Here is a 27480-nt window from a genome sequence, read left to right as displayed (position 1 = left end):
GGCATGTCTCTAACAAAGCTAGCTATTTCCTGTGAGCTAAAATAAAACAGAAAACAGTCAGAGGAGATTTCAGGCATACCGTTTATCATAGCATATTGTTTGCTGAAACTGCAGCTTATGCAGTTCTTTTTTATTAAAGGCCGTATCATGCCGACAAATTTATATATCTGGTTTAATAAAAATGGTTTTAACACTAGTATCCCAAGTTCTGTAAAGTCTCTTTAAACCTTGCATTACTCTCAGTTCATGTAAAACTATATATAATTTGTATAGTCCACTTTAACGCCCGGAGCATATCTAAAAGTGGTTTACAATAAAATAGTGTCACATTCAAAATCTGGTACAGGAAAAGAAGTTACATAGGATAGTGGATAATGTTGGACTAGGACATGGAAGACCGGGGTACAATTCCCACTCATCCACTGGGTCACCTTGGAGGAAAGGTGGGATGGAAATGTAAGAACAGTAAAAAAGGTAAAGGTAAAGGTACCCCTGCCCGTACGGGCCAGTCTTGACAGACTCTGGGGTTGTGCGCCCATCTCACTTAAGAGGCCAGGGGCCAGCGCTGTCCGGAGACACTTCCGGGTCACGTGGCCAGCGTGACATCGCTGCTCTGGCCAGGGCCAGGGCCAGAGCCAGAGCCAGAGCCGCACACGGAAACGCCGTTTACCTTCCCGCTGGTAAGCGGTCCCTATTTATCTACTTGCACCCGGAGGTGCTTTCGAACTGCTAGGTTGGCAGGTGCTGGGACCGAGCAGCAGGAGCGCACCCTGCCGCAGGGATTCGAACCGCCGACCTTTCGATCGGCAAGCCCTAGGCGCTGAGGCTTTAACCCACAGCGCCACCTGCGTCCCGTAAGAACAGTAAGGAAAAGCAATTATCCAGGCTGTATTTCCTGCCATAATAATAATTTATTACTTATACCCCGCCCATCTTACTGGGTTGCCCCAATCACTCTGGTGGCTTCCAAGAAAATATAAAGGGACAAAACAAAATATCAAACATTAAAAGCTTCTCCCTACAGGGCTCCCTTCAGAAGGTTGTATAGTTGTTTATCTGTTTGTCATCTGCAGGGTGGGTGCCACTACTAAGAAGACCCTCTGCCTGGTTCCCTGTAACTTTGCTTCTCACAGTGAGGGAACTGCCAGAAGGCACTTGGAGCAGGACCTGAATGATGGGGTGGAGACACTCCTTTGGCTTGAGTGGGTCTCTGTTGTCATACCAGGCAGCAGCTCCCACCAAAATTTCATTGAGGCTGGCGAGCCTTTCCAGTGCACCAGCAACATCAGAGCAGCTAAGCCAAAAGGTATTCAGAGGGGGTTATGTGGTCCCACTGCGACATCAGGGATCTGCTGAAGAATTAACACTCACAGCCTACAAGCTGTGAACATGCTAGGCATTTTATTATTCCTACAGCTCCATCAACATACATGGTGCTTTACAGAGCAGTGTTTTAAAATCAATTGCTACATTTTCCATCAGATACATTTTAATTATGAGTGCATAAGGAAAAGCAGCCTAACATTCAGAAAATAATATGAAAATGTTCAGCTTGCATGTTAAGCAATTCATTTGTCCATAAAGTCCCAACCAGCTTCTCTTAAGAATGTTATGGCAAGCAGGGGAGCAAACCGAAGAGGCAAATCAGAAGTATTAAATGTAGGGAATGCATGCTGATACTGAATAGCTTATACTTCATGAAAAAAGTGTCACAATTACAAAAGAGAAATCTATATACACTGGAGTGTAAAAAGATCATGCCCTGTTTTCATTAATTATATACATAATTATATATACTACATGACATCTAAGTCAAAATAATGATAAAAGGCAAACAGAAATCCAAGAGCATGTTGATTCATTTCCATTCATACCACATTCTTGATATGCAGTCAAAGGCCACCCAAGCTTGGGAAAGGGACCAGGAAGATCTGTTAATTCCCTCTTGATACAGATCTCAACCAGCATTCCAGTAATGGCAAGACGTAAAGAGTAAAGTTTCCCCAACTCCAAAAAAGCAATCAGGAACTTTCAATATGTGTTTTTGTATGCGAGTGTGCAAACATGTACACTAGGAAACCTTAAGTACATAAACACAGCTGTTCTAAAAATAAACGGAATGTTTTTTTACTGCCAAGGATAATTTTGGAATCCCAAATCTGCAAATACGCTCACTAACATGCTGCCTCATTAGTGACCAGTATATTCTTCAAAGCATCTTGCAGCGCCAGCTAACATTTCCACAGATTTGAAGCAGTGCCTTTTAACCATCAGAAACACACCAACAAGTCAGAGGGCTTAGCCAACCTTACCGTCTGTCCTGCTCTTTCCAGGCACAGGAATACACTTAAAAGCCCCATGGCTAAGCATTGGTTGTTGGGAGCTTTTTGCCCCACCAAAACATCAGTTCAGATTTTCTGTAGATTGCTGTTTGCTTTAAAGAACAGATTTTCACAGGGGAAAACCCTGGAGGCACAAGAAAGGATGCTCGGACACAAAGCCTTAAAGCATGGGCTGTGCCTGGAAAGAGCAAAAGAGAGGACAGTGCCGATAAGCCCACTGGAACCACACATTTCTATTTAATTTAAAACTGGCTTGTGTACTTAAGACTTTTAACCCGTCATGTCACACCTATTCCTCCAATAGCTTCAGGAATATGCTGTAGTTAGTGGCAGCTTCAGAGCAACCGAAGATAAGGGGCTGAACAAGAATAAGAACATGCAGCCAAAACTTCTTACACTGCTGGTTGAGAACTAAAGGTGGCTGAACCTGCAGGCATGTGGTCGGGGGGCAGGGAGGGCCCACCGGATACAACAGAGAGGAAAAGAAGGTTATGGAATAAATAAGAGCATGGGAAGTATGGATGGTAAGTGAAAGCACACAAAGGCAGCACTTATATGTGAGTTAAGCTCCACTGAAATAACGGACTGTTTACCTCTGAATACATACAACCAGGACTGAGCTATGAAACTGATTTTCTATGATAAGCCTGGGGGCAGGTTGTTTGCCAGCTCCTAACTGTTCATTAACTACATTTTACAAACTGGTTAATTTAAGGTTACTGACCAGAACCCCTAATAAGAACATAATCTACAGTTCCTTAGCACAATACATTCCAAAGATGTGTTAAACCGTTGAGGCTTATCTGATCCCTACTAATCCCTGGCTGGACATGCTCCTGGTGTTTTACATATGCCATGAGCTTCTCAGTGCATATTCATATATGTTTCCATACATCAGAACCCTATTCTTTCATCCAGTGTGGTGTAAGGCAGCAAGAAGACATCCTAAACCACTGGATGATTGTAAATTTTGATGGAAGAGAAGGGTCCAGACCTGTACTGGCACAAATAATAAACAGAGCCCTGCTGGATCCAGAAAAAAGTCCATTCAGTCTAGTGTTCCATCCTTACCAAGCGAATATGGGAAGCCCACAAGGAGGGCGGGAGCACAGTAGCATGTCACATCTTAAAGGTGATTTTAGGCTTTGGTGAGTCCAGCCAAGCTGATACCACACTGCATTAAATAACCTTACTTTCTCCAAATACAGGTAGTGAGCCAGAGTAATCTACTGAGGACGCTGTTTATACAAATATATACAAATTCAATTGCAGGCTGGAGCAGCAATTTTTCCAATCATGTGTTAGCGGTAGTTGTTTTTACAGGACATTTTTCTTTCAAAGCCATGTTCTGTAAACCAGATTCTACTAGTTTCCCATAGCATAATCCAAGTAGCTCACACAGAGATACAGCAACATTCTTTTGCCTTGGCTCTCAAGAGTCAACATTTCTTTGTTTTCCAGGTCACCATTCTGCTGGTTATCCACAACCAGGGACTCAGTTAGATTGGTAACAAAAAGGCGATTTATATGTGTTGTATATGCGATATAACATTGTGCCACCAGATGGCCATGTGGAGTCTCGTTTTTCTCTACCTCTTTTCCCTGTTTAAATTTACAACTCATTTAACTGAAACACTTTTTTGATGTGTCTAGACGCAGCCCAGGTTTCTGAACGGAATCAGTACAGCCACTCTATTCTACAAACATCATCCCCATCCTCCATGTTTTGATTCTGCTTTTCCATTCTATTAGTCTTACAGTGGTGCCCCGCAAGACGAACGCCTTGCAAGACGGAAAACCCGCTAGACGAAAGGATTTTCCGTTTTGGAGGCGCTTCGCTAAACGAATTTCTCTTCGCAAGACGAAAAAATCTTGCGAGTTCCCGCGGTTTTTTTCGCTCCCCCCCTTTCCTAAGCCGCTAAGCCGCTTATCAGCTGTTCCGCTGATAAGCCGCCTCTCAGCTGATCGCTAAAAGCCGCTAGACCGCTAATAGCGCTAATCCGCTAAGCCGTCAATGGGCTTGCTTCGCAAGACGAAAAAACCGCTAGACGAAGAGAATCGCGGAACGGATTAATTTCGTCTTGCGAGGCACCACTGTATCTTGTTGCAACTCCCATAACTCCACAATTTTGTTTCTCCTTCAACCTTTCTCTATACTTACAATAACCTTTTAAACTGATTTTACCCCATTTCTGATAACAGCAGTTGGCACAAATATTGAATACTTAACATGAATCCTCTTCATATTTACTACACAGATCTGCCATTATCTTCAGGCCTTCTCCATAATGTGTTATTTACTGGAGTGGGTAGATTTTTTTTTTAACACAACAGAGCAGCTTGATGTTTATCCATGGCAGCTCTGCGTTAAATTAAGAGTTGCATAGTCCTCCTGTAAAAGTTTTGCTTCTGTTTAGCCCTTTTGGTGCAACGGCTAAATCTTGCTTAACATATGTTCCTATAACCTCTCTTCCCCAAGCATGACCAAAATAAGACATTTTGTTTCTGTCAAAGGACTTCAAGGTCAAGTACCTTCCAAAAGCATATTTTACGTGTATTTCACTTGCTGTATTTGAAGTGTCAACATGGCATCAGTTGTATTCCTGCTAGGGTAAAAGTTATATGAGCTAAAACGTTCTATTCCCTTAGCAAGGTGAGGCACTATATTTCCATACCATTTCTTTAAATAGATTATTACTTTGATTCCCCTAGAAGTCTCCATTGCCTCAACTTAACATCCTTGCTCTTAAAATTCAGTACTATGAATTTGTCCTACCTTTTAAAAATGTTCCTTGACTTTAGTATTTTCAGTCAGCTCTTTTACATGCCACCTTAAAGCTTCTACAAAATTTCCTCCTGTTCAGTCTTCCTCCTTCGCAAAATACTGCCTCTCCCAAGACTCACCTGCTTCTGTTTCATCTCTTGTATTCACTATCATTTATTCCACATTCCAGTGCAAATTCATCTAAACACTCACTTTCTATGCTGAGAAGGGTACATTTATGACAATTCCAATTTTAATCACTTAATTCTTCTGAAAGAGAGCTTAAAAGAAAAGTATCTATAAAAACTCGAAAAGCAGTGAATTCCTTTGTAGGATGAGAAAGTCCAGAAAACAAGGTAGATGATAAAAAACCCAGAGTTCACAAAATGCAGCTCACAAGGGCTATTTCAAAGCATTTAAGAGATCTGGCACCCAGTGTCTTTTTGAGGTTTTATATCTGGTTCTTTCACAGGTTTCACTTCCTCCTCTGGTTTTGGTTTAGCCTACAAATAAAAGTGAGAAAATGGTGTTACTGGAGAGCAAATGTTTTTTGTTTTTCTTTTAAATACAGATTTAAGCAATGTGGCTTTCAGAATCGAGAGACAAATAAGCCCCATTTGTGCATTTATATTCACCACATGAAAACAGCCACAGGGTGTACTATCAACGCCTGTTGCCTCCAGTGAGTCAGCTTCAGTCTATAAGTATGAGGGTAAAGGTTTGAAGTGGGGAGCCTCCACTTCTTGTGGATCTTCATTCTCCAACTTGTGTGGGGTTGTAAACAGACAACAGGACTTGATAGAGCCCCAACTTTCCCCCTGCTCTTTTCACATGAGCAACACAAATGCCAAAACAGGGCTAGATTACTCAGGTTTTTGGTTTTTGAATTTGGTACACAAGAATGCAGAAGGCACTCTAAATTTAGGCCAGTTCTTCAGGTACTATAAAACTGCAGCTGCATATTATTCGATAGTGGTCTCAACCAAGGCATACAGGTGAAACTCGGAAAATTAGAATATCGTGGAAAAGTTCATTTATTTCAGTAATTCAACTTAAAAGGTAAAACTAATATATGAGATAGACTCATGACATGCAAAGCGAGATATGTCAAGCCTTTATTTGTTATAATTATTATAATTTGTTATAATTTGTTATAATTTGTTATAATTTGAGAGCCAGTGTGGTGTAGTGGTTGAGAGTGGTAGTCTTGTAATCTGAGGAACCGGGTTCCCGTCTCTGCTCCTCCACATGCAGCTGCTGGGTGACCTTGGGCCAGTCACACTTCTGTGAAGCCTCTCAGCCCCACTCACCTCACAGAGTGTTTGTTGTGGGGGAGGAAGGGAAAGGAGAATGTTAGCCGCTTTGAGACTCCTTAAAGGGAGTGAAAGGCGGGATTTCAAATCCAAATCCAAACCAATTACTGAGTACATATGCATGCTTCTACATCTCAGAGGTCCAATGTTGCTCTATTTGCAATCCTTGTTTTGCTGATTTCATTTAATATTCTAATTTTCTGAGATTGTTAATTTGGGGTTTTCATCAGCTGTACGCCATGATCGTCACAATTATAACAAATAAAGGCTTGACATATCTCGCTTTGCATGTCATGAGTATCTCATATATTAGTTTCACCTTTTAAGTTGAATTATTGAAATAAATGAACTTTTCCACGATATTCTAATTGTCTGAGTTTCACTTGTATTTTGAAAGCTTTTCAAGGGAGTAACATTTCATGCAGGGAGCCCTTGGAACAAGGCAAAGATATCTAAGACACCGAAATCCAACGCTTTCACAGCACTAGTCTCTATCAACACCATTCTTCCTCCACAAAGCAAGAAAGCAAGGTGATGCTGATGCAAAAGGTAACTCAAGTTGGAAAAAGCAGCAAGAATTGCTTACACTGTCCTCCTTTGGCCTTTTGGTGAGATCAAACGCAGAAAGGGCTTCTGAAGTCCAGTGTGCATGCAAAGCAGGGAACTCAAAAGCAATTGGCTCAACCAGACCATAGTTTGCCTTCAGCTCCAGCTGGGGAGCCTCTGGGGGAATCTTCTGGAAGTAACTGGAAAAAAACACCACGTTGGATTTTAGCAACCTCCTCGTTCTTCTCGTTCAGGATTCATGCCACAAGGCAGTGGGCACAATTTAAACAAACACACATCACACATTCATTCCTATATCAGGGGTGGGGAACCTCTGGCCCATGGGAATAATTAGGCCTGTGCAGCATCCTTTGGCCCACCAAGCCATTTCTGCCAAGCTATGCCTACTGACCTGCACCTGACACCATAAATGTCAGGTGTGGGGCACATATAAATCTGGCTCAGCTGAAAGGTTTGCAGGCACTGCCAATCAGCTATGCTGTAAAGCACTGGGCAAAGCACCGAGTGAGGCAGCACTCTGAAAGGGGCTCTTGAAGATCCAATCATCAGCTGGATGTCAGGCCTTCACAAGTCCCTTTCAAAGCACTGGGCAAGGCAGTACAGTGGTACCTCGGGTAACAAAATTAATTTGTTCCGGAGGTCCGTTCTTAACCCCAAACCGTTCTTAACCTGAGGCGCGCTTTAGCTAATGGGGCCTCCCACTGCCACCAGTGTGCGATTTCTGTTCTCATCCTGGGGCAAAGTTCTTTTTTTTCCCCCATCATTCTTTTTATTAATTAATTCCACAAAAGAAAATAAAAACTAACACACATATATATATATATATATATAAAAAGTCAGTATACAAAAAAGTCAGTATACAAAGATTAAAAAAGACATAAGAAAATTTAAAGAAGACAAAAGAGAAGACATAAATAAATAAAAATACATAAACTTTGATTTGCCCATTAACATTCTTACATATACATTCCTTTCAAGACTTCCTTCAGCTTGTCCATAAATCTTTCGAAACAGTAATCAAGTTCACACGTTTCTCTGCTTATTATTGTCGTTAAACTTATCTCTATCTCCTATTTGCTTTAAACAATAACTCTTTGTCTTTCACAGTGCGTCTCTGAATCCCTTTAGCGTTGTTTGTCCCTCACTAATACATTCCAGATAATCCACATACTTTCCCCAATCCTTGATAAACACTTGGTCTCTTACATACCTAATTTTCCCTGTTAATTTATCCAGCTCTGCGTAGTCCAGCAGTTTAAATCTCCACTCCTCCACCATTGGTAATACCTGCTGTTTCCACTTTTGGGCTAACACTACCCTTGCTGCTGCCACTGCATAATATACTATTCTACGATCTTCTTTTTTAATCTCTTGCCTTAACATCCCTAACAAGAAGATTTCTGGTTTCTTTCTAAACGTGTATTTTAGAATCTTCTTTATTTCAATATATATATTCTCCCAAAATTGTTTCACTCTTCCACACTCCCACCACATATGGTAGAAGGAGCCCTCCTCTTTTTTGCACTTCCAGCACTTCTTATCCGTCTTATACATTTTTGATAATTTTATCGGTGTTAGATACCACCTATAAAACATCTTCATGACATTTTCCCTGGGGCAAAGTTCTCAACCTGAGGTACTACTTCCAGGTTAGTGGAGTTTGTAACCTGAAGTGTTTGTAACCCGAGGTACCACTGTACTTTGAAAAGGGGCTTCTGAATACTCCTATGTGTCGAAAAGGTCAACTGGCACCACTGTGACATCAAGTGATTGACAGGTAGGCTGCTCTGTGGCCTGTGAGGAGCAGGGGAGATAATGCTCTCGCCCACTGGCCAGATCGTTTTTCACTGGCCTGTATTTAAGGTCTTCAACACAGGAACACAACCCAAAAAGAATCCTGGAATGAAGATTTCACAAGCACTTCAGGCTGCTTAGTTTATTGCTGAAGTTTTGTTATAATTGGGAAATGGATAAAAGAAGGAATTGCCCTGCCAATTCCTTGGGAAATGGATAAAGAAGGAATTGCCCTGCCAATTCCTTCTTTAACTAGAGAATGAAGTATGAAAGAATATCATCTGCTAGTGGCCTTTAACATCATTACTCTCAGTCAAACAAAATGGCTGCCGATCTTCTCACGTTCATGTGCACCCATTAGTACTAATTATTTCCCACAGAACTCAGCAAGATCGACTTCTTAGTTAATATGTTTGTGGCTTATTTGGCTGTTACTGTAATTCAAAAAACAACAAGCAAGATCACTTAAAAACCGTGCAAGTATTTGTTGAAAGCACGGAAGAGATGTAACAAACTTACATGAATCCATTCTCTCGCTGACATTTTTCTAAGGTATTTTTCACCAGAGTTCCCAGTTTCCGAAAGAAGAGGTGGCCGGAAGGCTTAGCTGTAGTTCCAGGACCTTTGGTTTCACCATATTCTTTGCACAAAGCTTCAGCCTTGGCAAAAACTGAACAAGAAAACAACAAGTGAGACCATGCTCTTTAATTATTCCTCTTTGTAAAAGCTGGACAATCTACTGTTTTCACCTGCAAGGAGATTTGAAATACTGAGAACACAGTCATGGACATGATTTACACTTTACACTTTATAGAACAATGACATGTACTTGGAAAAATGACAACAAGCTGAACAGTCACAAAGTGAGATGGTTGCTTTTTTACTTTTGCTGATTGTTCTACATTGGCAAAAAACAAACAACAACCATTGCATTTCCCCCTATGTAAATCGTTCTAGGCTTTTTTAAAGCAGAATCTCATATAAACGATTAGCAGATACCAAATCTGACTATCATATCTTTGTGGAAAATACTTTCAGCAAACACTTATGTTACAATTTTGCTCAGGTACAGTGCAGTCTTTCCTAGACTAATGATTTCTCCTATCAGTTTGGCACAGGAATATTTACATAGCAAGTACCGGACCTATTAAGAATGTTCTGAGGGAGATTTAGGTGACACTCTGATTCTCTGCATTTATGAGCAAGACTTTGGATGTTTTGATGTGTGGTAAATAGAAGGTAAATTCCCATATTTTCCAGAAGGGAGGAACAAGGTACAAAAGAATGTAAGAGCAGACCTGCTTGATCTGACCCAAGGCTACACCTTGTATAACATTCCATTTCTCAGTGGCCAACCAGATGCCAGGAGGACAATAGCTCCCTCCTACTATTGTCACCAGTAGCCATTTCCTCCATTTCCAATTTGTCTAAGCTTATTTTAAAGTCATCAGAAGTGGTGGCCATCACATGTTGTAGAAACAAATTCCATAGTTTAACTGTGTGTTGTATAAAATAGTAATTTCTTTAGTCAGTCCTGAGATCTTCAAATGGCTCCCAACTTTATATTACAACAGAAGGAGAACATCATCTCTCTATCTGCTTTCTCTTCACCATGCATAACTTTATAACCTCTATTATGTCCCCTCATGTTAAGACACATTCTTGAACCAGCAGCTCCAAACATTGTAATCATTGCTCCTGCTGCCTGATCTTTTTGGTTGTCCTCTTTGGGACCTTTCCCACCTCTAACACATCTTTTAGAGGTGAGTGATCAGAATGGGAAACAATATTCCAAGTGTAGTCACACCAAACATTTGTATGCAGGCATTACTATGTTAGCAGCTTTGTTTTTTATCCCATTCCTAATGATCCCCAACAGGGAATCTGCATTTCTCACAGCTGCCAAACCCTGTGCTGACACTTTCATGGAGCTAAATGCTAACAATGCATTTTACCATTTTAATGTCCATTCACCCAGCTTGGAGAAAACTTTTTGGCGCTCTTCCCAAGATTTGTTTTTACCACCTGAATAATTTGGCATCATCTGTGAAAGCCTGGCCACCTCATTATTGTTCACCCTTAACTCCAGATTATTTATGAACAAGTTTAAAAGATTTTTTTAAAACCACCATACATACATTTTTCTGATTCCTGCAAAGACCTAATAGCTTCTCCACATTTGTCACCGGCCAGGAGTGTTTGACCATGGTAGCAGTAGGCCTGGTGAAAGAATACATTTGTTAAACATGGTTAGGCAAGCTAAGGCCTGGGGGCTGGATCCAGCCCAATCGCCTTCTAAATCCGGCCCGCGGACGGTCCGGGAATCAGCGTGTTTTTACATGAGTAGAATGTGCCCTTTTATTTAAAATGCATCTCTGGGTTATTTGTGGGGCATAGGAATTTGTTCATTATTTTTTTTCAAAATATAATCCAGCCCCCCACAAGGTCTGAGAGACAGTGGACCAGCCCCCTGCTGAAAAAGTTTGCTGACCCCTGAATTACGACATGCTGTGGAGCAAAATTAAAATGCCACTTGCTTCAAGGGCTGAGGCAGAAGAGCAGCAGAATCATGACCTGGGAAGCATCACCAACAATCCAACTGGGGAGCAAAAAGGGAGAATATGTACGAAGTGCATTTCTGCTCTCGTTCACAACGCACATCTTCATTTGAGACAGTACGCAATTGTCACTGTCCATTGCAGCAGAATCGTACAGGTACAGTGGTGCCCCGCAAGACGAACGCCTCGCAAGACGGAAAACCCGCTAGACGAAAGGGTTTTCCGTTTTGGAGGCGCTTCGCAAAACGAATTTCCCTATGGGCTTGCTTCGCAAGACGAAAATGTCTTGTGAGTTCCTGCGGGGTTTTCCCCCTTTTTTCCCCCTTTCCCTAAGCCGCTAAGACGCTATTCAGCTGATCCGCTGATAAGCCGCTTAACAGCTGATCGCTAAAAGCCACTAAACCGCTAATAGCGCTAATCCGCTAAGCTGTTAATGGGCTTGCTTCGCAAGACGAAAAAACCGCTATACGAAGAGCCTCATGGAACAGATTAATTTCGTCTTGCGAGGCACCACTGTAATGGATTACTGCTGTGGGGACAAGATGCTGGGCCTGATATATTATAGGAAATTTAAGAGCATCCTATCAAAAATACACTCTTCCTGAAAAGTACTGCTTTAAATAGAACACAAAGCTTTGATTGCATCCTACGCTAGCATTTTATGACCCTTTGGAAATCTTCTTGAAATATTTATAAACAATGACAGAGCACTCACATAGGCCATATAGAAACATGACTTCAGCTGAAGGTATTTTCGCCACTTGGTTGTATATGCTGGGTCCAGACTGGATAACATTTGATCTGGAAGGAGAAGACAGCATTACATTTACAATAGCAGTCTATTCACAAAGCCATCCTCTTACTGTGGCTGCTGAGACACACTAATTTGGTATGAAAGCTCTAGTTACTCTGGGAACTGTCTTTTAATATGCATGGTTGCAAGATACACCTCACTTATTTGGAGAAAACTACAGCAAGCCAATCAAATTCTCAACCTAAGTTTGTTTCTTGCCCCAGTTAGCTATAAAGAGGGAAAGGTAAACATTATCAAGTCAGTCTACTTTCTGGAATCATGGTTAACCCAAACCAAGACCCTTCTTAGCTAAATCTGAGAGCCATGGAAACCATTTACTGTCCATAATATTTCCTTGGTATTCTTTCAACGCTTAGGAGCCTGTACTTTAGGACTTAGCTTAAGAAGCTATCAAGAATTCATACAGCAATGCTTTTTGACATACCTGCTCTTTGATAGAAATTAGCTGTTTCATAAGCCAGAGCCGCTATTAGACCAGGATTGTGTTTCAGTTCAATAGCTCGGGCAATAGTCACTGAAACAAAAAATAGATATGCTGAAGCTATTTCCTGTAGTTGATGGTGATTAAAAGTACAGTGGTACCTCGGGTTACATACACTTCAGGTTACATACGCTTCAGGTTACAGACTCTGCTAACCCAGAAATAGTGCTTCAGGTTAAGAACTTTGCTTTAGGATGAGAACAGAAATCGTGCTCCGGCGGCGCGGCAGCAGCAGGAGGTCCCATTAGCTAAAGTGGTGCTTCAGGTTAAGAACAGTTAAGAACAAACCTCCAGAACGAATTAAGTACTTAACCCAAGGTACCACTGTATAAGTGAAAAATTGGCCACAGAAGTCCTGTTCAGAAATAAATAAAAGGTAACATGTTTCTAATAGTTGAGCCGCACTGAATGAACAACACAGGAATGAACAACACTGTTCCTGCAGGAACAGACTAAAAGGCCAGTCTAGTCCAGCATCTTGTGCTCACAGTGGCCAACCAGATGCCTCTGGGAAGTGCACAAGCAACAGGACTCTCCACGCTTACAATTCCCAGCATATGGTATACAGAGATACACTGCCTCTGACAAAGGAGATAGAACACAGCCATTGCAGCTACTAGACATTGAGAGCCTTACCCTCTTTTTTAAAACCACCAAAATTGGTAGTGATCACTACATCTTGTAGGAGCAAATCCCCCAGTTTAACCATACACTTTGTAAATAATTTGAGACCCTGAGACCCCTGCCCCAATTATTGAAGGAAATCATTCAAATACCAGGCTCTGCTATCTTAAAGTTAAACTGAATTATTCATAGCTGCTGGTAGAAACAGGAAAGGTCAGATTTCACAATGAAAAAAGGTACAAACATTGCTCATGGCTGAATGTAGCTAATTAAATTAGCAAAAGTGATATCGTGAGTAATAGAACTGGACAGATGCCCCAAAGCTAATAACACGGGCATTATACCAAAGATCACAATAATGTTCTAGTATAGTTGTGCATATATGTCAGAATGAAAAGGATGGGGACACAGGTGTTCAAGCCAGAATAGAAAATTGAAATTACCATGTCAAGAGCAATGTCAGAACATGAGGGTGTCAGCAGTAAACCTGTCTACTGCTCCTCTTATCCTATTACTGCTCAGCTTACTCAGGAGCATTTGGTGAGGTACTTTATCAAAGGCTCTTGAAGGTCTTAAGTACATGACGCTGACTGGCTCACCTCTATCTATATGCTTGTTGACACTCTCAAAAGACTCCAAAGGACAGAATTTACCCTCACAGAAGCCATGCTGACTACTTCAGCAAGACTTGTTCATCTATATGTTTGGTAATCCTATATTTCCAGCAGTGTTTAAGCTAATCAGATCCCCTCTGGATCCTGTTTTTTAAGTATTCCAGCAAATGAGTATTTCCATTTCCAAGGATCAGAAATAGAAATATTCCTTAATTAACTTGATACAAAGGGAGAAAATCAGTTAAATAAATAATCTACTGAGTTTCATATCCAATGTTTTCAAATCCATTATGAGGAAGGACATTAGTCTTGCATAGAGGTTACAGGTTTGATTGTCCAATTATTGGGATCAGGTAGCAGGTGATGAGAAACATCTCTAAATCACTGGGAGCTGCTACCAGTCAGAGTAGACTACATTCAGCTAGGTGGACAAATACTGGCCAGGGGCATCTTCCTATGCCCCTAAAATATCTGGATTTTGCATTATTACTATATAAAAGCAGCCCCACTGCATCAGGCCAAAGGCCCATCTAGTCTAGCATCCTGTCCTCACAGCAGCCAACTAAATGCTTACAGGCAGCCCACAAGTATGAGGTAAAATGCCAAACCACATTCCACCCTAGAGTTCCCCAGGAGAGAAAATATAAAGAAATCCAGAGAGAGCCCTTAAAAATTTAAGGAGTACCTTCTTGTGCTTCAGCTTGGCACTGGATAACGTAGGAATCTATCATTCGAGCTTCTAAATCTCTTCCCTTTTCTACAGGAGTGATCAGCCTAGGGATGTGGCTTTCCTAAAGGGGGAAAAATGTAATTTAAGATATGTTTGAAGTGCTATAACCAAACACAGGTAACATCTGAAGGAAATGACCAAGGAGTAATGAGGTCACAGGTATAACCCTGGAGTGGCTCTGGGATGGGCATTGGTGGCACTGCACTTCAGTGCTTCTGTTCCTATCTTCTGTATGATTAACAGAGTGGCTTTCAGATACTATCTGGCTGCCCCTGGCACTTCTGCTATGGGGTTCCTCAAGGTACCATCTTTCCCCCCAATGCTTTTAACAAACTACTGAGTAGTCGTCATTAGGAGACTTTGAGTAAAATGTCACCAGGGACCTGATGACACTCAGCTCTACTTCTCTGTTACATCTAAATCAGAGGAGGCTGTGCAAGTCCTGGATCAGTGTCTGGAGTCAGTGATGAGATGGATGCGGGCAAAAAAAATAGAAGCTGAATCCTGAAAAGATTCCTGAAGGAGCAGGCACATGATTGCTACACATTATTATTTTTATTTATTAAACCCGGTTTTTAGCATCGTGGCACACTATTTTAGAACACGCTTCTATTGAAATCAAACAGGCACCTACAGTTTTTATATTTCATTACCTGTTGTTGAAAACATTATTGTTTTGACACAGCTTTTTATAGAATTCATTTGATCCAGTGCTGGGTCAACTGTTTTGTACTTAATACGTTTAAAATATTATGATGTTTTAATGAATTCATTGCACACTGCCGTATTTTTCACATGCATTGTGGGTTTATAAATAGTCTTGCAAATAAGTAAAAGTATTGTGCCATTCTACTTCCAAGCAAAGGAACGAATTCTCCGACTTTGTGAAGTGTATGGAGCATTCATGGCTACCATGGAATTCCAGAGGTATGTGGAGCAACAAAAGACAGTTGCTATTACACCAGGCCCCACTAGTCAATAAGTCATTCCAAAATTAAGAAACAGCATGTGGTATAGTCTCCCTAGGGCTTCACTGCTTGCTTGAATGCACCCTCACATCAAAATCTCCTTGCATTAGGAAGATTTGCCCTATAAACTACCAAAAGAAAAAGAAAAAAAGACAAGCTTCCAAGAGATTTGGAGTGCATTTTTGAAAGTGCATTACTCAAGAGCAATATCTACACAACTAGAAGAAGTGGGAAGCACAATGCAGGGATGAAACCCTCTCCAATTTAACAGTTTTTAATTTGGGATTCAATCAGAGCAGTGGCACTCATTTATCCTAACCTTTTTTCTGAGCATGTGAGCCTGAACAATGAAATGAGGGCAGGCTGGGGGAAATTGGGCAGGGGTGGTTGTGGGAGGCAGTAAGAGACTGTTCTGTTTTACTGTAATAAGGTCAAAACCCTAATAACAATCTCCTCCCCACTCCCCATTGTTTTAGCTAGTTTTCCATGCATACAAATATGGTGATATTGGAATGCCTTCAAGCAATTCCCCCATATAAATCCAACTATCCCATGGTGGGTATTCCACAGACTTTTCATAAACATCTGAAGTTGTTCTTCGTTCTCTAAATTAAGTTACTGTATAAAAGGAGGGGAATCAGAACATCCCCCAAAACAAGGGTTATATTGACCAAAAACAAAGCAAGAATGAAAACAGGATCTTCATAAGAGGAAATGTGTGTGTGTGTGTGTGTGCTTTGTTTTTGTTATTTAAATAAAATGGGTTTGTACCTTTAAGTGTTTGAAAATCCCAGCTGCTGTTTTCATACTCCTGTGGACATCTTTTGCTTCATCTTCGGTTATGCTAAAAGAGGAGCAACAAATTAGTACTGCAGCTCTCCAAGGATATTAAACATCATCTGAATTTACTCCCATTTAACCTCATCAAATTTTCCAGAATTCTCATTGGCCAGGTTTATTTCTAATTTCTATTATCTCGCCCCATTTCAGGAGTGGTCACTGTAAATAACCTTTGTTTTAAATGTCTGATACAGCCGAGACAGAAGGTAAAAGCTGTCTTATACCAGATCAAAATGCAGTCATACCTCGAGTTGAATGCGCTTCGGGTTGAGCGCGTTCAAGTTGCACTCCACGACAACCCAGAAGTAACGGAGTGCGTTACTTCCCGGTTTCGCCACTTGTGCATGTGCAGACGCTCAAAATGATGTCACGCGCATGCACGGAAGCGGCGACCCGCGCACACGCAGATGTGTTGTCGCGTCTTGCATTCCGTTCGGGATGCGAACGGGGCTCCAGAACAGATCCCGTTCGCATCCCGAGGTACCACTGTAGTTGTGCTGTGCATCTATCTCAGCATTGTCTGTACTGACAGACAAGCAGGGTCTCAAGCAGAGGCCTTTCCCATTTCTCACACACTGATTTCTTTCACTAAGTATGTCAGGGATGGAACTTGGGACCATCTGTATGTAATGTGTGTTCTGTCACCAATTATAAACATCGTCAACACAGCCCAACAACTGCAGCCCCAGTATGTATGTTTCACCACAAATACCCTTTGGACCAGGCACCCCCAAACTTGGCCCTCCAGCTGTTTTGGGACTACAACTCCCATCATCCCTAGCTAACAGGGCCAGTGGTCAGGGATGATAGGAGTTGTAGTCCCAAAACAGCTGGATGGTTGAGTTTGGGGATGGCTGCTTTGGACCCTGGCCTATGTTTCCATACCTAAAACATAATCCTCAAATGGAAAGCAGAAGAACAGAAGATGCAACATATATATCCCATGAAAAACAAGACTTTCTTCACTTGCTACCTTATGGCTAGGAAGGCAAGTGCCAACAGAGCATTCCATAACCAGTGTGCCATCATTGAAGAACGTAAGAGCCCTGCTGGATGGGATGAAAGCCCCATCTAGTCCAGCATCCTGTTTCCACAGTGACAGGCCAGATGTTTAGGGAAAACCTACAAACAGGACATGGGCACAACAGCACTCTTTCATTGTCTATGGCAGGAAAAGAACAGAGAAGGGCTTATATCAGGTCAAGAAGTACCAAAAACTCTGAAGGAAGGGGAACCTGGAGCAGGGGTTCTGATGAGAATATCAGAGAAGGGCAGGCTCAGATAACAATAGGCAGTCCTTCAGATATGCTGGTCCAAAGCCATATATGTGCTTTATATAACCACTATATATGCTACTTCACAATTTCGTCTGTTGGCTTAATTGATGTTTCCATGGCCTTAAGCACAACTAATGCTGCAGAGGAAAAGAGGTAGATAGTTTAGAAGCCTATTACTAAAGTGAGAATACTTACTCTTCTTTCCCTGCCAACCTGGATGCATATTTTGTGTACCACAAAGCCACATTAAATCCCATGGAAATTAATTCAAACACAGCATCTTGTTGGGCACTAAGGGACAAGGGAAGAGAAAGAAAGAAAAATATAAACTCAAATGGTTTTTTGCATCAACTACAACACACTGTTAAGTACTCCACCTCTCTTTTAGAGACTTCTAAGGCAAACAAACAATCTTATGTTTAGTTCCTTCCTCACCCTCCCATCCCAAATCATGTGAGCAAACCCCAGAGTATTCAAATGTACGCTCCTCACATAGATTTCAGACAACTTGAAAAGGATAATTGTTCAGTCAGAAACAATTTATGCTTTGTTTTAAACTGGATTAAGAATGGTTGAAGCATAACTCTTGTGCAAAATCCAAGTCTCCATCAACCCCTCCAAACAAAGCACAGAATAGCAGTCAGAACCTTTACAGTTCCCTATAAAGAGCAACTGAGAATGTACTAGTTGATGTTTTAAATAGAACATTTATCTTAAGCAGAATTATTCACACGCCCTGTAAAGATAAATTTCATATGAACTAATCTTCTTCTCTCTGGGGTTCTATGATAATAATTTATACTAATAATCTATTATTTATACCCTGCACATCTGGCTGGGTTTCTCCATCCATTCTGGGCAGGTATGATACAGAAGGGTTTGCAATTCGGGGGGGGGGGCTGCAATTATCCATACAAATCCCCTAAATGTGCAGGTATTGTGGAAGACCAAATCATAGGAGAATATATGTAAATATATATTTGTTTCCAGGCACCAACAACTTGCCTAATCATAGTGGCCTGGTTTAATGTGAATGAGCAGTGTGCTCCAGCATTCTGCTGAAAACGCAAGTGCTTTGTGCCCCTCATTCCTGCTAAGCCAGAGAGGAAGCAAGTCACTGTGCGGCTTGTCATTAGTATTCATTTATAAAAATATTTATATACCACTAATTCATAAAGAAAATATCTAAGCAGTGTAGAACAACTGTACAATCCAGGCTCTCAAAACATGGACTACTTGAGAACCCAGGCTCACAGGTTTTTTCTCTTGGAACAAAGGATAAGTGGAAGCCAATCAGCTGATAGGATGCAATTGTTTTTAATCATTTATACAATGTTTTAAATGATATTTATACCACTGGGCCTTGAAAATAAGGGCATGACATAAACAGAAGTAATAAAAATAGTTACAAGAGGCACTGAAAACCATACTACATGTAAGTACGTAAGTACCTCGGTACTTGTCCCTGCAAGGTGTCTGTCCACTTAAAATTCTGAATATATCTCAGCTTGCTGTCCTGTGAAGAGTCATCCAATGAAACTATAAAGCCTGTTAAAACAAACAAACTCCTCTAAAATTCCAAGTAACTTTCAAAATGATGATCTTGATCTTCAGCAATTGTTCCTGAGTCTACTACTCAGCCTTATATACGTAATTTGTTTATATTTGCACTTTCACTATTTAATAGCCCCCCAAGATCTACTCCACTGGGCTAATTGGGGGCCAGTTTTAATGCTTCGTATTGTACTGTACATCTTCTACAGGCTCATTGCATAAACCATCTAATAAATATATTAAATAAAATTGTTTCATTATTAGGTGGGAAAGCAGAATTAAGAAAGCTATAGAAGTACAGCATTTTCCTACCGGTTTCAAATATGTCAAGTACATCCACTAGACATATGAATCTCTGGGCCACTGATCTACATATCATGCCAATTGGGCTAAGTCCCATTTCTATCTTTTATTGGCACAGCTGAGAATTTGTGCTTTCTAGTGCCAAGCAGAGATTTATTTACTGAAACTACTAGTAACCCAGAACAACTATGCCAGCTGCACTGATATCTTACCTTTCAAGAGTGAAAAATAGGAATCAGTTGCGTTTTTCATCATATCTGGATTACAACTAAGATCTGTAAAAAGCTCCAAGAGTCGGCTTCGTGATAATCTTAGATCACTGTATTAAGAAACACACCAAAAACACATTTCAAAGACAGATACTTTGGAGAGATGCAGTGTTGGATTGTCTCTTACATCAGTACTTGCAAATGCATGTTGTATGTTGAGAAGCCCCACTGAGTTTTTAGAACCACTTACTTGCAAATCTTTGTTGCAGCTGGAGTGGTGGCTACCCCATAGTAATTGAATGAGACAGGAGCTGTAGCCTTTAAAGGGTTTCGATGAAACCAATGAGTCATTTCTGAGTGTCTCCTGCAGGTTTAGAACTACAGCAAGCCTGAAATAGTGAAGGGAAGGGAAGAAACTAGAGATTATAAACATAAATACCAATCTTCAGCAAAAATAATGATAAAGTATCTAATTACTTAGAAATAATTATTCATTGCAGGAAAGACTTAAGGGTACAATCCTAGCCACATTACTACAATGCAAATCTCCCTTACAATTTATTTACTGTATTAAAATTATTTGTATATTGTCTTGCATTTCCAAACACAATAAAGTGGTTACAGGGCAATAAAAATAGCAACATTTAACAAAATGTAACAATAAAAGCTGTATCAGTAAAACATCCATTGCAATTACAGTGGCCAGATATGCCAGGAGTTAGTATTAACAGTCAAAAAGAGGTTGGGTAAAAGGAATGTTTTTAGTGGCTGGGGGAAGCATCTAATACCGTATTTTGCCCCATAGGACGCACCGGCCCATAGGACGCACCTAGTTTTTTGGGGGGGAAATAAAGAAAAAAAAAATTTATTTCCTCCCCGCCAGGTGTGGGGCTGGAAGAACCAGGTCGGGGAACAGCGGGAAGGAGCGCTCTGCCTCCCCGCTGTCCCCCGAGCTTGTGGGGCTGGCGATGGGGAGAAGTGTGCTGAGCCCGGGACTGCAGGCAGCTCTGCGCAGCCATCGGGAGCCGGGCAGGACTTCGCGCCCCGCTCCCGATGGCCGCGCAGAGCTGCGCTGAGCCCGGGACTGCAGGCAGCTCTGCACAGCCATGGGGAGCCGGGCGGGACTTCGCGCCCCGCTCCTGATGGCCGCGCAGAGCTGCGCTGAGCCCGGGACTGCAGGCAGCTCTGCACAGCCATGGGGAGCCGGGCGGGACTTCGCGCCAGCTGCGCTGAGCCCGGGACTGCAGGCAGCTCTGCACAGCCATGGGGAGCCGGACGGGACTTCGCTCTCCAGGCTTCAGCGAAAGCCTGCATTCACCCCATAGGACGCACACACATTTCCCCTTCATTTTTGGAGGGGAAAATGTGCGTCCTATAGGGCGAAAAATACGGTAGTTGGTGCCTGCCTGATCTCCAGAGCACTTACTTCTGAGAAAGGACTGCACTATATGAAACATCTACTGTATTTTTTAAAGTCAGTATTAGCTAAGGTGGCAGCACGGAAATGCTTAACCCTTTCGCACCCAGTTTAATATAACTAGTGCAGCAGAGATATACTACACAGCAATCATTCATTCATCACATGATACACTTTTGCAGAAGGATAAATCTCTTTTATGTTATCTTTTCCAGTTTTCATAAACTAGGCATTGTTCTAGAATAAACAATAACCAGAGCTTCAAGAATATTTTAAGAGGCAAGAAGTACAGAGCACTTATACAACTGCATCAACTAGATTTGCTACTCAGAATTTCTATCAATGGGGCCATTATTAACTTGTCTTTTGTATCTGTGAGTTCACGCTAGTCCATAGGATGCCTTTGCTTTAGTGTCAGAAATACAGTATTTGCTATTTGCTAGAACTAGTTAAACTTGACTGTTCAAAGCAGATATCTGTTTGGTTTTTGTTGTAAGCCCACTCCTGCATTAGTAGATTTGTTCAACTGTGAGGCTTACATGCATTTAAAAAAGCATCCAACCCTTTCACAAGCTTAGCCTACATTAAAGCAGAAGAAAGTCTGGAGCAGCTGCTTTTGGAACAAACCAATATGTCTGAGCAGAATGGACTCATAGTACAATTAAATATTAAAAGCAAGTAGATTGTGATTAGGATAGTTAAAGCAACACTTTGAACAATCTAATTACTCTAATTTCATCCCCATTGTTTTTCAAGAACTGAAAAATGGGATACCTTTTACAATAGTTGCCCCAGACAAACTATATTTACAGAAAGCACTTCTATATAATTAGAAGTTGCTTGTGCTCTCTTGATTAATGACTATCACTTTAGAGCATTAAGAAACTTCTGCTTGAGTCTATTGACTGAGATGCTGCACAACCACTAAATTTATACTGTACAGCATAAATGCTGATGTTCATCTGATATTTCTTAGCAAGCTTCTTTAGAGCAAAACCCTCAGTGCAGGCTTCCTTTACAAATAACATTACTGAATCTTTACCCATCTATAAATGGCATAAACATGGGCTGTGATCCAATGTGCATGTGAGGCTATGTACATGCATAGTGAGAACACATACAGCTGGAATATATTGTAGGCACTTGCACAGCTCAAGAAGCAAACTGATTTTAAACTGAAAAGCACCTTGTCTGATCCGTCATGCCAGAGGCTCCAGCAAAAAATATAAAAGACACCCCCAATTCTGCATGTAGTTTTCTACCATAACAGCACAAAGGTTTAAAATCACAGCCCAGGTTCTATTCTAACACCATTTTGCATCTAACATCTATTTTATTAAAACATTTCTTAAAAATAACTATTGTCCTTCTCAAATTGGTTACAGTATTTCAGTCCACCATTACAGCTTAATGCATAAGTGGATTTTTTGACAAGAAGTCATGCTTATAAGGTCAGGACTGGTTAACTGAACTATTAACCAATATTCATAGAACACCCAAATAATAGCTTAACAAGGCCTAAGCCACTACACTGACCTCTGTTTCATGCCAGAGAATCATAGCTGTCAACCTTCCCTTTTTTTTGCGGGAAATTCTCTTATTCCAGCGCCATTTCCCACTGCTTCCCGCTGCTATCCCAGATTGTTACATATCCCGTAGACTGTCCCTACGACAGGTGAGGCTGCTGATCCCTTATTTTCGAGGCTGCTGATCCCTTATTTTCGAGGCTGCTGATCCCTTATTTTCAAATCTAAAAGTTGACAGCTATGCGGAGAATCTTGCAAGTCCTCAGTCTGCTGGATGACCACTAGGCTAAACCAGTGGTTTTCAACCAGTGTGCCGTGGCACCCTGGGGTGCTTTGAATGATGGTCAGGGGTGCTGCGGGCAACACTGGCCTCTGTCCTTCTTGCCTCCCCTTCCTCCTCTGATGCCCTCACATCTCTGCCTCCCAAAGGCTTTCACAGCTGTTTATTGCAGTTGCCCTGGCTATCTTTATGAAAGGTGGGCAGCTCAGAGACCAGGGATGACTTTAGCAGCTGCCAGAGAACTCCCAAGGAGATTGGAGAGGAGAGGAGGCTGAAGGAACACTCCACAAGGGAGGGTGTTTGAAAAGGGTAAGGCACTATCAGCTCTGCAGGCAAGGGGTGACATAACTGGGTTCCTGAGCCCCACAGGGGTGCCACAGAAAGAATGCAGTTGGTTAAGGGAGCCATAGACTTGAAAACCTCTGGGCTAAACAAACGAGGATTACTGCATGCTTCCCCTCAGTCTGGGACTAATGGGAGAAGGGAAGCAAATTGGGGTTGAAGAGGTGTTCCTGATAGCACCTATCCCCTCAAGGATCTTTTAAGCTGTTAGATGTCTGTCCCTTCACAATGCAGTATAAAGAATCCATTGGGATACTTAATTTGGAGCCTCTGACCTAAATCAATCACTTCACAGAACTATTTAAGCCATGAACAGGAAAGAGCCTCTCCCAGGTTAATAGGGTAGATCGTTAATGGAGAAGGAATATGTATCATCAGAGATGTTTTCCCCGAAATCTCCCGTTTACCACACACACACTTTCCATGCAGTGTCTCGGAGGAGTCAAGGATGGCCATCATCCGCCCCAGCTTCAACCAGAGCACTATAGTGACCAAGCAGATTTCCCCCATCGCTTATCCCCACCTCACCCCCATACAGATGTTTGCCCTGAATCAATACTTTTCTATCCCAGGGCAGCAATCCTTTACCTCCCTACTGGGCAGCAGGCCCCAGTAAACTTAATGTGACTTACTTCTGAGTAGACATACGGCATGAAGGATTGCACATACCTCCCTCAAATCCCTGTCAAAACTTAGCAGATTGAGAAAGGTAAAGTAGTGCAGGGCGTTGTCATCTTTTGCTTATAAACATTACTTCACTCGTCGCAGGCCCTGCCGAGGGGAATCTCTTCCCAGTCTGGCCTCACCAACACACAACCGGGCCAAACACCAGAGTCTTAAAAAGGGCACGAAGTCGCGCCCCGCCAAGCCTCCCGCGTGTGTGTTTGTGCGTCCCCCGCCACCCGCCGCCTTTCTCGGCCTCTCCTCCCCAGGGCGGGGCTGCTCTGTTTACCTTCTCTCCGCCAAGCTCTTCCTGCTGCGCCGCTGCTACGGCAACCACTTCCTGCTTGTGGGTGCGGGAGGAAAAGAAACCGAGATATAATAAGAAGGATCCCGGGCGGAGCAGCTCCTCCACTTCCGGCGCCGGCTTCTCCTCCCGCCGGTCTCTATGGTGCCGCGCGGATCCGGGAAGCAGGCGCGAAATGGCCGCGCCGCGGAAGCCCAGGGAGTCGCTCGCGCAGCGGAGCGGCCTCCCCGCACTAAGCCAGAGCGCATCGATACCTCTCAAGCCTGCGAAGGAGGAAGGGGGAAAGCAGATCCCCACGCCTCGCCCCTGTCTCTTATTGCTCCCAGCCGGAAAGAGACGGGACTACGGGGGAGTAAAGCCCACGGAGCCCAATGGGATTTTGAGCCAGCCTGCACCCGATGGCCTTGCCAGTCTGTTCCTCAGACAGGTTGCCATGGGCTCAATGCAAGACACATAGGTTCCAGTCTTGCTTGGATGCAAAGCCTGCCGATTAATGGGTGATCTACTTCCCAAAAAGTGTACAGGCTTAATCAGTTTCCTGCTTTGGTATCTGCCACCCGCGTGCATTCTGAGGGACTTATCCTGCACAGTTTTTTCCTCTCCTCTCAACCCCTGATAAGGAGCCAAGACCCTATCAGCGGGGAAAGGTTATCCATGGCCTGCTCATCGGTTTGCTCCAGGACACTTATTATATTAACTCACTGCGTTGTAAACTATGGATGTCAAAGTTGCTCACTGTTAGAGACCGCAATAGGGGGGTGGGTGAGAGGCTTTGCACAACTGCAGTATCTAGCGCGGTTGCGGCAGTCCATAATAAACGGCTTGCTCCGAAGTAGTTCCGTTGACTACAGCAAGACTACTTTGATCTGGACTAAAAAGTTGTAGATTGCGATCTCTCTCACGCGAGCTAATGGCCACCACGAGCTATCAATTGAAAGAGAAAGTAGGAGGACCTTATTGTTCCATCCTTCCCTTTTGTTAGTGCAACTGCCTTACGCAGGCATAATAGGGAATAAAGGGGGGTCTAATTTTTCGCGCGATTCAGGCTACAATCCTATGTCAATTTACTGAAGAGTAAGCGCCACTGAACTTCTAAGTAATCATATATTGCATCAGGCTGCGGACTACCGTGTTAATACGAATCTTTGTCCACGAGCTTTGTTGCCAACTGTCTTCGGCTGCGGTCATCAGTGAATTTACTTTTAAGGTAATCCTACCTGAAACCAATGGGATTCACTTCCTAGGTAACTAAGTTGCTAAAACTCTTAGAATTATCACATGGAAGGTAAGAACTTGGGTTTAACTGAAGATGCAATCCGTGCCCATTGAAATCAGTTCAGTTTGCTTTGGAGACAGCGCTGAGATTGTACTTCCTATCGAAAGGATTGTAATAGCAAAGCAGGCAATGGATTGTTTAGTGAGGGGAGAAGGGGGGAGTGAGGTCTATGCTTAGCTAGGCAATAATATACATACTGTACAAGAGTAGACAAAATAAAGCCAAGGAGGTGGCATTAGAAGGAAACTCCCCAGTGTACAGAAGTTCTCCTATGTCCACATCCACAAATATCCCCTACACAATATAAGGATGAAAACATGCCTTCTTAGCACCCTGTGTCTAATTCTACATGAAAGCATCGGGCTGTCGCGGTGTTTTGAGCCCTACCTGAATGCAATGGCACTTCCGTGTAAACATTTTAAAGGATTGAGCCGTTGAAACACTACAATCGGCAAACAGAGGAAGGAGACAGGGTACATACCGTTGTCTTTTAGTTCAGATGCTGGTGTGGAGGGGTTGAAACGCAAGATAAACACACATTTTTAGATAATATAAATAAAGTCTGTCTGTAGCACTCACCTCTACCCACGACGGATTCGTTTGCCCACTTATGTAGATCCAGATGTGATGGTAAGCAGGAGCGTGATGACAGGTTTGATCCAAGACCTTGGCAATAAATGCGCTAAGAGAGACCCTAAACTCCCGAGATAGATCTACTAGCCGAAGATCACGTGTCCTCCCTTGCCCTGGCAAGAATCAGGTAAGGAGGCGGAAGTGCTTCGGCTGGTGCCATCGTAGAAATTGGGCGGGGCGGCTGCTTCAGTAGCAACGACGCCTGAAGAGCCATACGCAGGGTTAGGTGCCCCTTGGGGAGGTAACGGCTAAGATCGGGAAGCAGAGAGTGCATGTAGGCTTTTTATTAAGGGAGCTCGCCTCCCGATTCCCTCTGAACGCCGCAGGGCAGAGCCGTAATGCAGAAACGGGACAGTCAGTCTATCATCCATGTCTCTATGTTGCCCTGGCCTTTTTTTTTTTTTTGCGTTGGTTGCCCGGCACGTTGCCCACAGGAGGAGGTAGCCACGCCCACGCGCCCCTCCTCTGCCTCCGGGTTTGAATTTGAGTTTCCACGCGCGCTGTGGAGGGGTGCAAGCACCAACGCGTCCGGCGAAGTGCGTGTAAGGCAAGGCACCTTGAGCCCCAACTGAGCGCTGCGTATTGGTGGAGAGGACAACTCGATTACATTTTTCCTATAATAATCCTATGGATTTTGTATATGTTTGCGTGTGTGTATGCGAATATCTATATAGCCCTAAATATAAAGTGACATGTAGGGAGCGTATAACTTCTATTGCAGGGCCTACCTTTAAACTCCGCTAAAATATAATCCCCGGGGGGAATTCCGTCGGGCTGCTACTGCCTATTGTTCTACAAAGGGAGGGCGACGGTGCATTAGATGCGCAATTACGCCTGATGCTAAGCCTGGACTACACTGCTGGGTTATGGTCTCATGCGCTTACTCAACTGCTCACCTGCCAGTATGGGGAAAGGGACATCAGACTACACTGGAGGGCTGTCCTAAAAGCCACCCTCTCCCAATTTTTGACATGGAATAACAATGATCGCTTGCGTGCGCACATAGAAATAGAAATGAATAAATATTTCCCGCAAGAAATGCTGTCTTGCTTCTGCCTGGCTTCCTTGGGAAAGCCCAGCGAGCATGTAAACCCAGCAGCGCCTTCTTTAGGTTGCCGTCTTTTATATGCTCACTGACCAGGGAGTTAAGCCCCGTTGACCTCAAGGCGGTTTTACTCCGGAGTGGGAACAACGGACTGGCGGGAGGCCCCGGCGCATCCAAAGCCGACGCTCGCTCGCCAGTGTCACCGCGGCTCTAAATGCGCCCGAGAGCAGAGCAAGGAAGGC

The 27480-nt window shown here is 42.8% G+C and overlaps 1 protein-coding gene across 4 annotated transcripts; it reads right to left on the bottom strand.

Moving 5' to 3' along the window:
- Window positions 1-1379: 1379 nt before the first annotated feature.
- Window positions 1380-26566, bottom strand: BROX (BRO1 domain and CAAX motif containing). Of its 4 annotated transcripts, none has more exons than XM_079969315.1 (14): window positions 26140-26566; window positions 20003-20141; window positions 19756-19862; window positions 19138-19234; window positions 17882-17977; window positions 16341-16413; window positions 14557-14662; window positions 12577-12666; window positions 12054-12139; window positions 10919-11000; window positions 9300-9450; window positions 7006-7165; window positions 4438-5609; window positions 1380-4095 (listed from the first exon to the last, which is right to left on the bottom strand). In XM_079969315.1, the coding sequence occupies exons 2-13, from the start codon at window positions 20101-20103 to the stop codon at window positions 5523-5525; spliced, it is 1236 nt and encodes a 411-aa protein (XP_079825441.1). In that variant the 5' UTR covers window positions 20104-20141; window positions 26140-26566; the 3' UTR covers window positions 1380-4095; window positions 4438-5522. The 4 variants fall into 4 exon arrangements, with proteins under 4 accessions (XP_079825441.1, XP_079825440.1, XP_079825442.1 ...); XM_079969314.1 differs by lacking the exon at window positions 26140-26566 and adding an exon at window positions 24270-24424; XM_079969316.1 differs by lacking the exon at window positions 26140-26566 and adding an exon at window positions 23987-24220.
- Between the last annotated feature and the right edge of the window lie 914 nt (window positions 26567-27480).

The sequence above is a fragment of the Podarcis cretensis genome (assembly GCF_951804945.1).
Source record: "Podarcis cretensis genome assembly, chromosome: 3".
Taxonomy (NCBI): domain Eukaryota; kingdom Metazoa; phylum Chordata; class Lepidosauria; order Squamata; family Lacertidae; genus Podarcis; species Podarcis cretensis.
This window is presented reverse-complemented; position numbering and strand designations above follow the sequence as displayed.

Coding starts and splice junctions, on each gene's coding strand:
- BROX (XM_079969315.1), bottom strand. CDS start 20,103: ATGACTCATTGGTTTCATCGAAACCCTTTAAAGGCTACAGCTCCTGTC. Junction 19,863..20,002: donor GCTGCAACAAAGATTTGCAA/GTAAGTGGTTCT, acceptor TTCTTAATACAG/TGATCTAAGATTATCACGAA. Junction 16,414..17,881: donor AGGTTGGCAGGGAAAGAAGA/GTAAGTATTCTC, acceptor CTCCTCTTTTAG/CATAACCGAAGATGAAGCAA.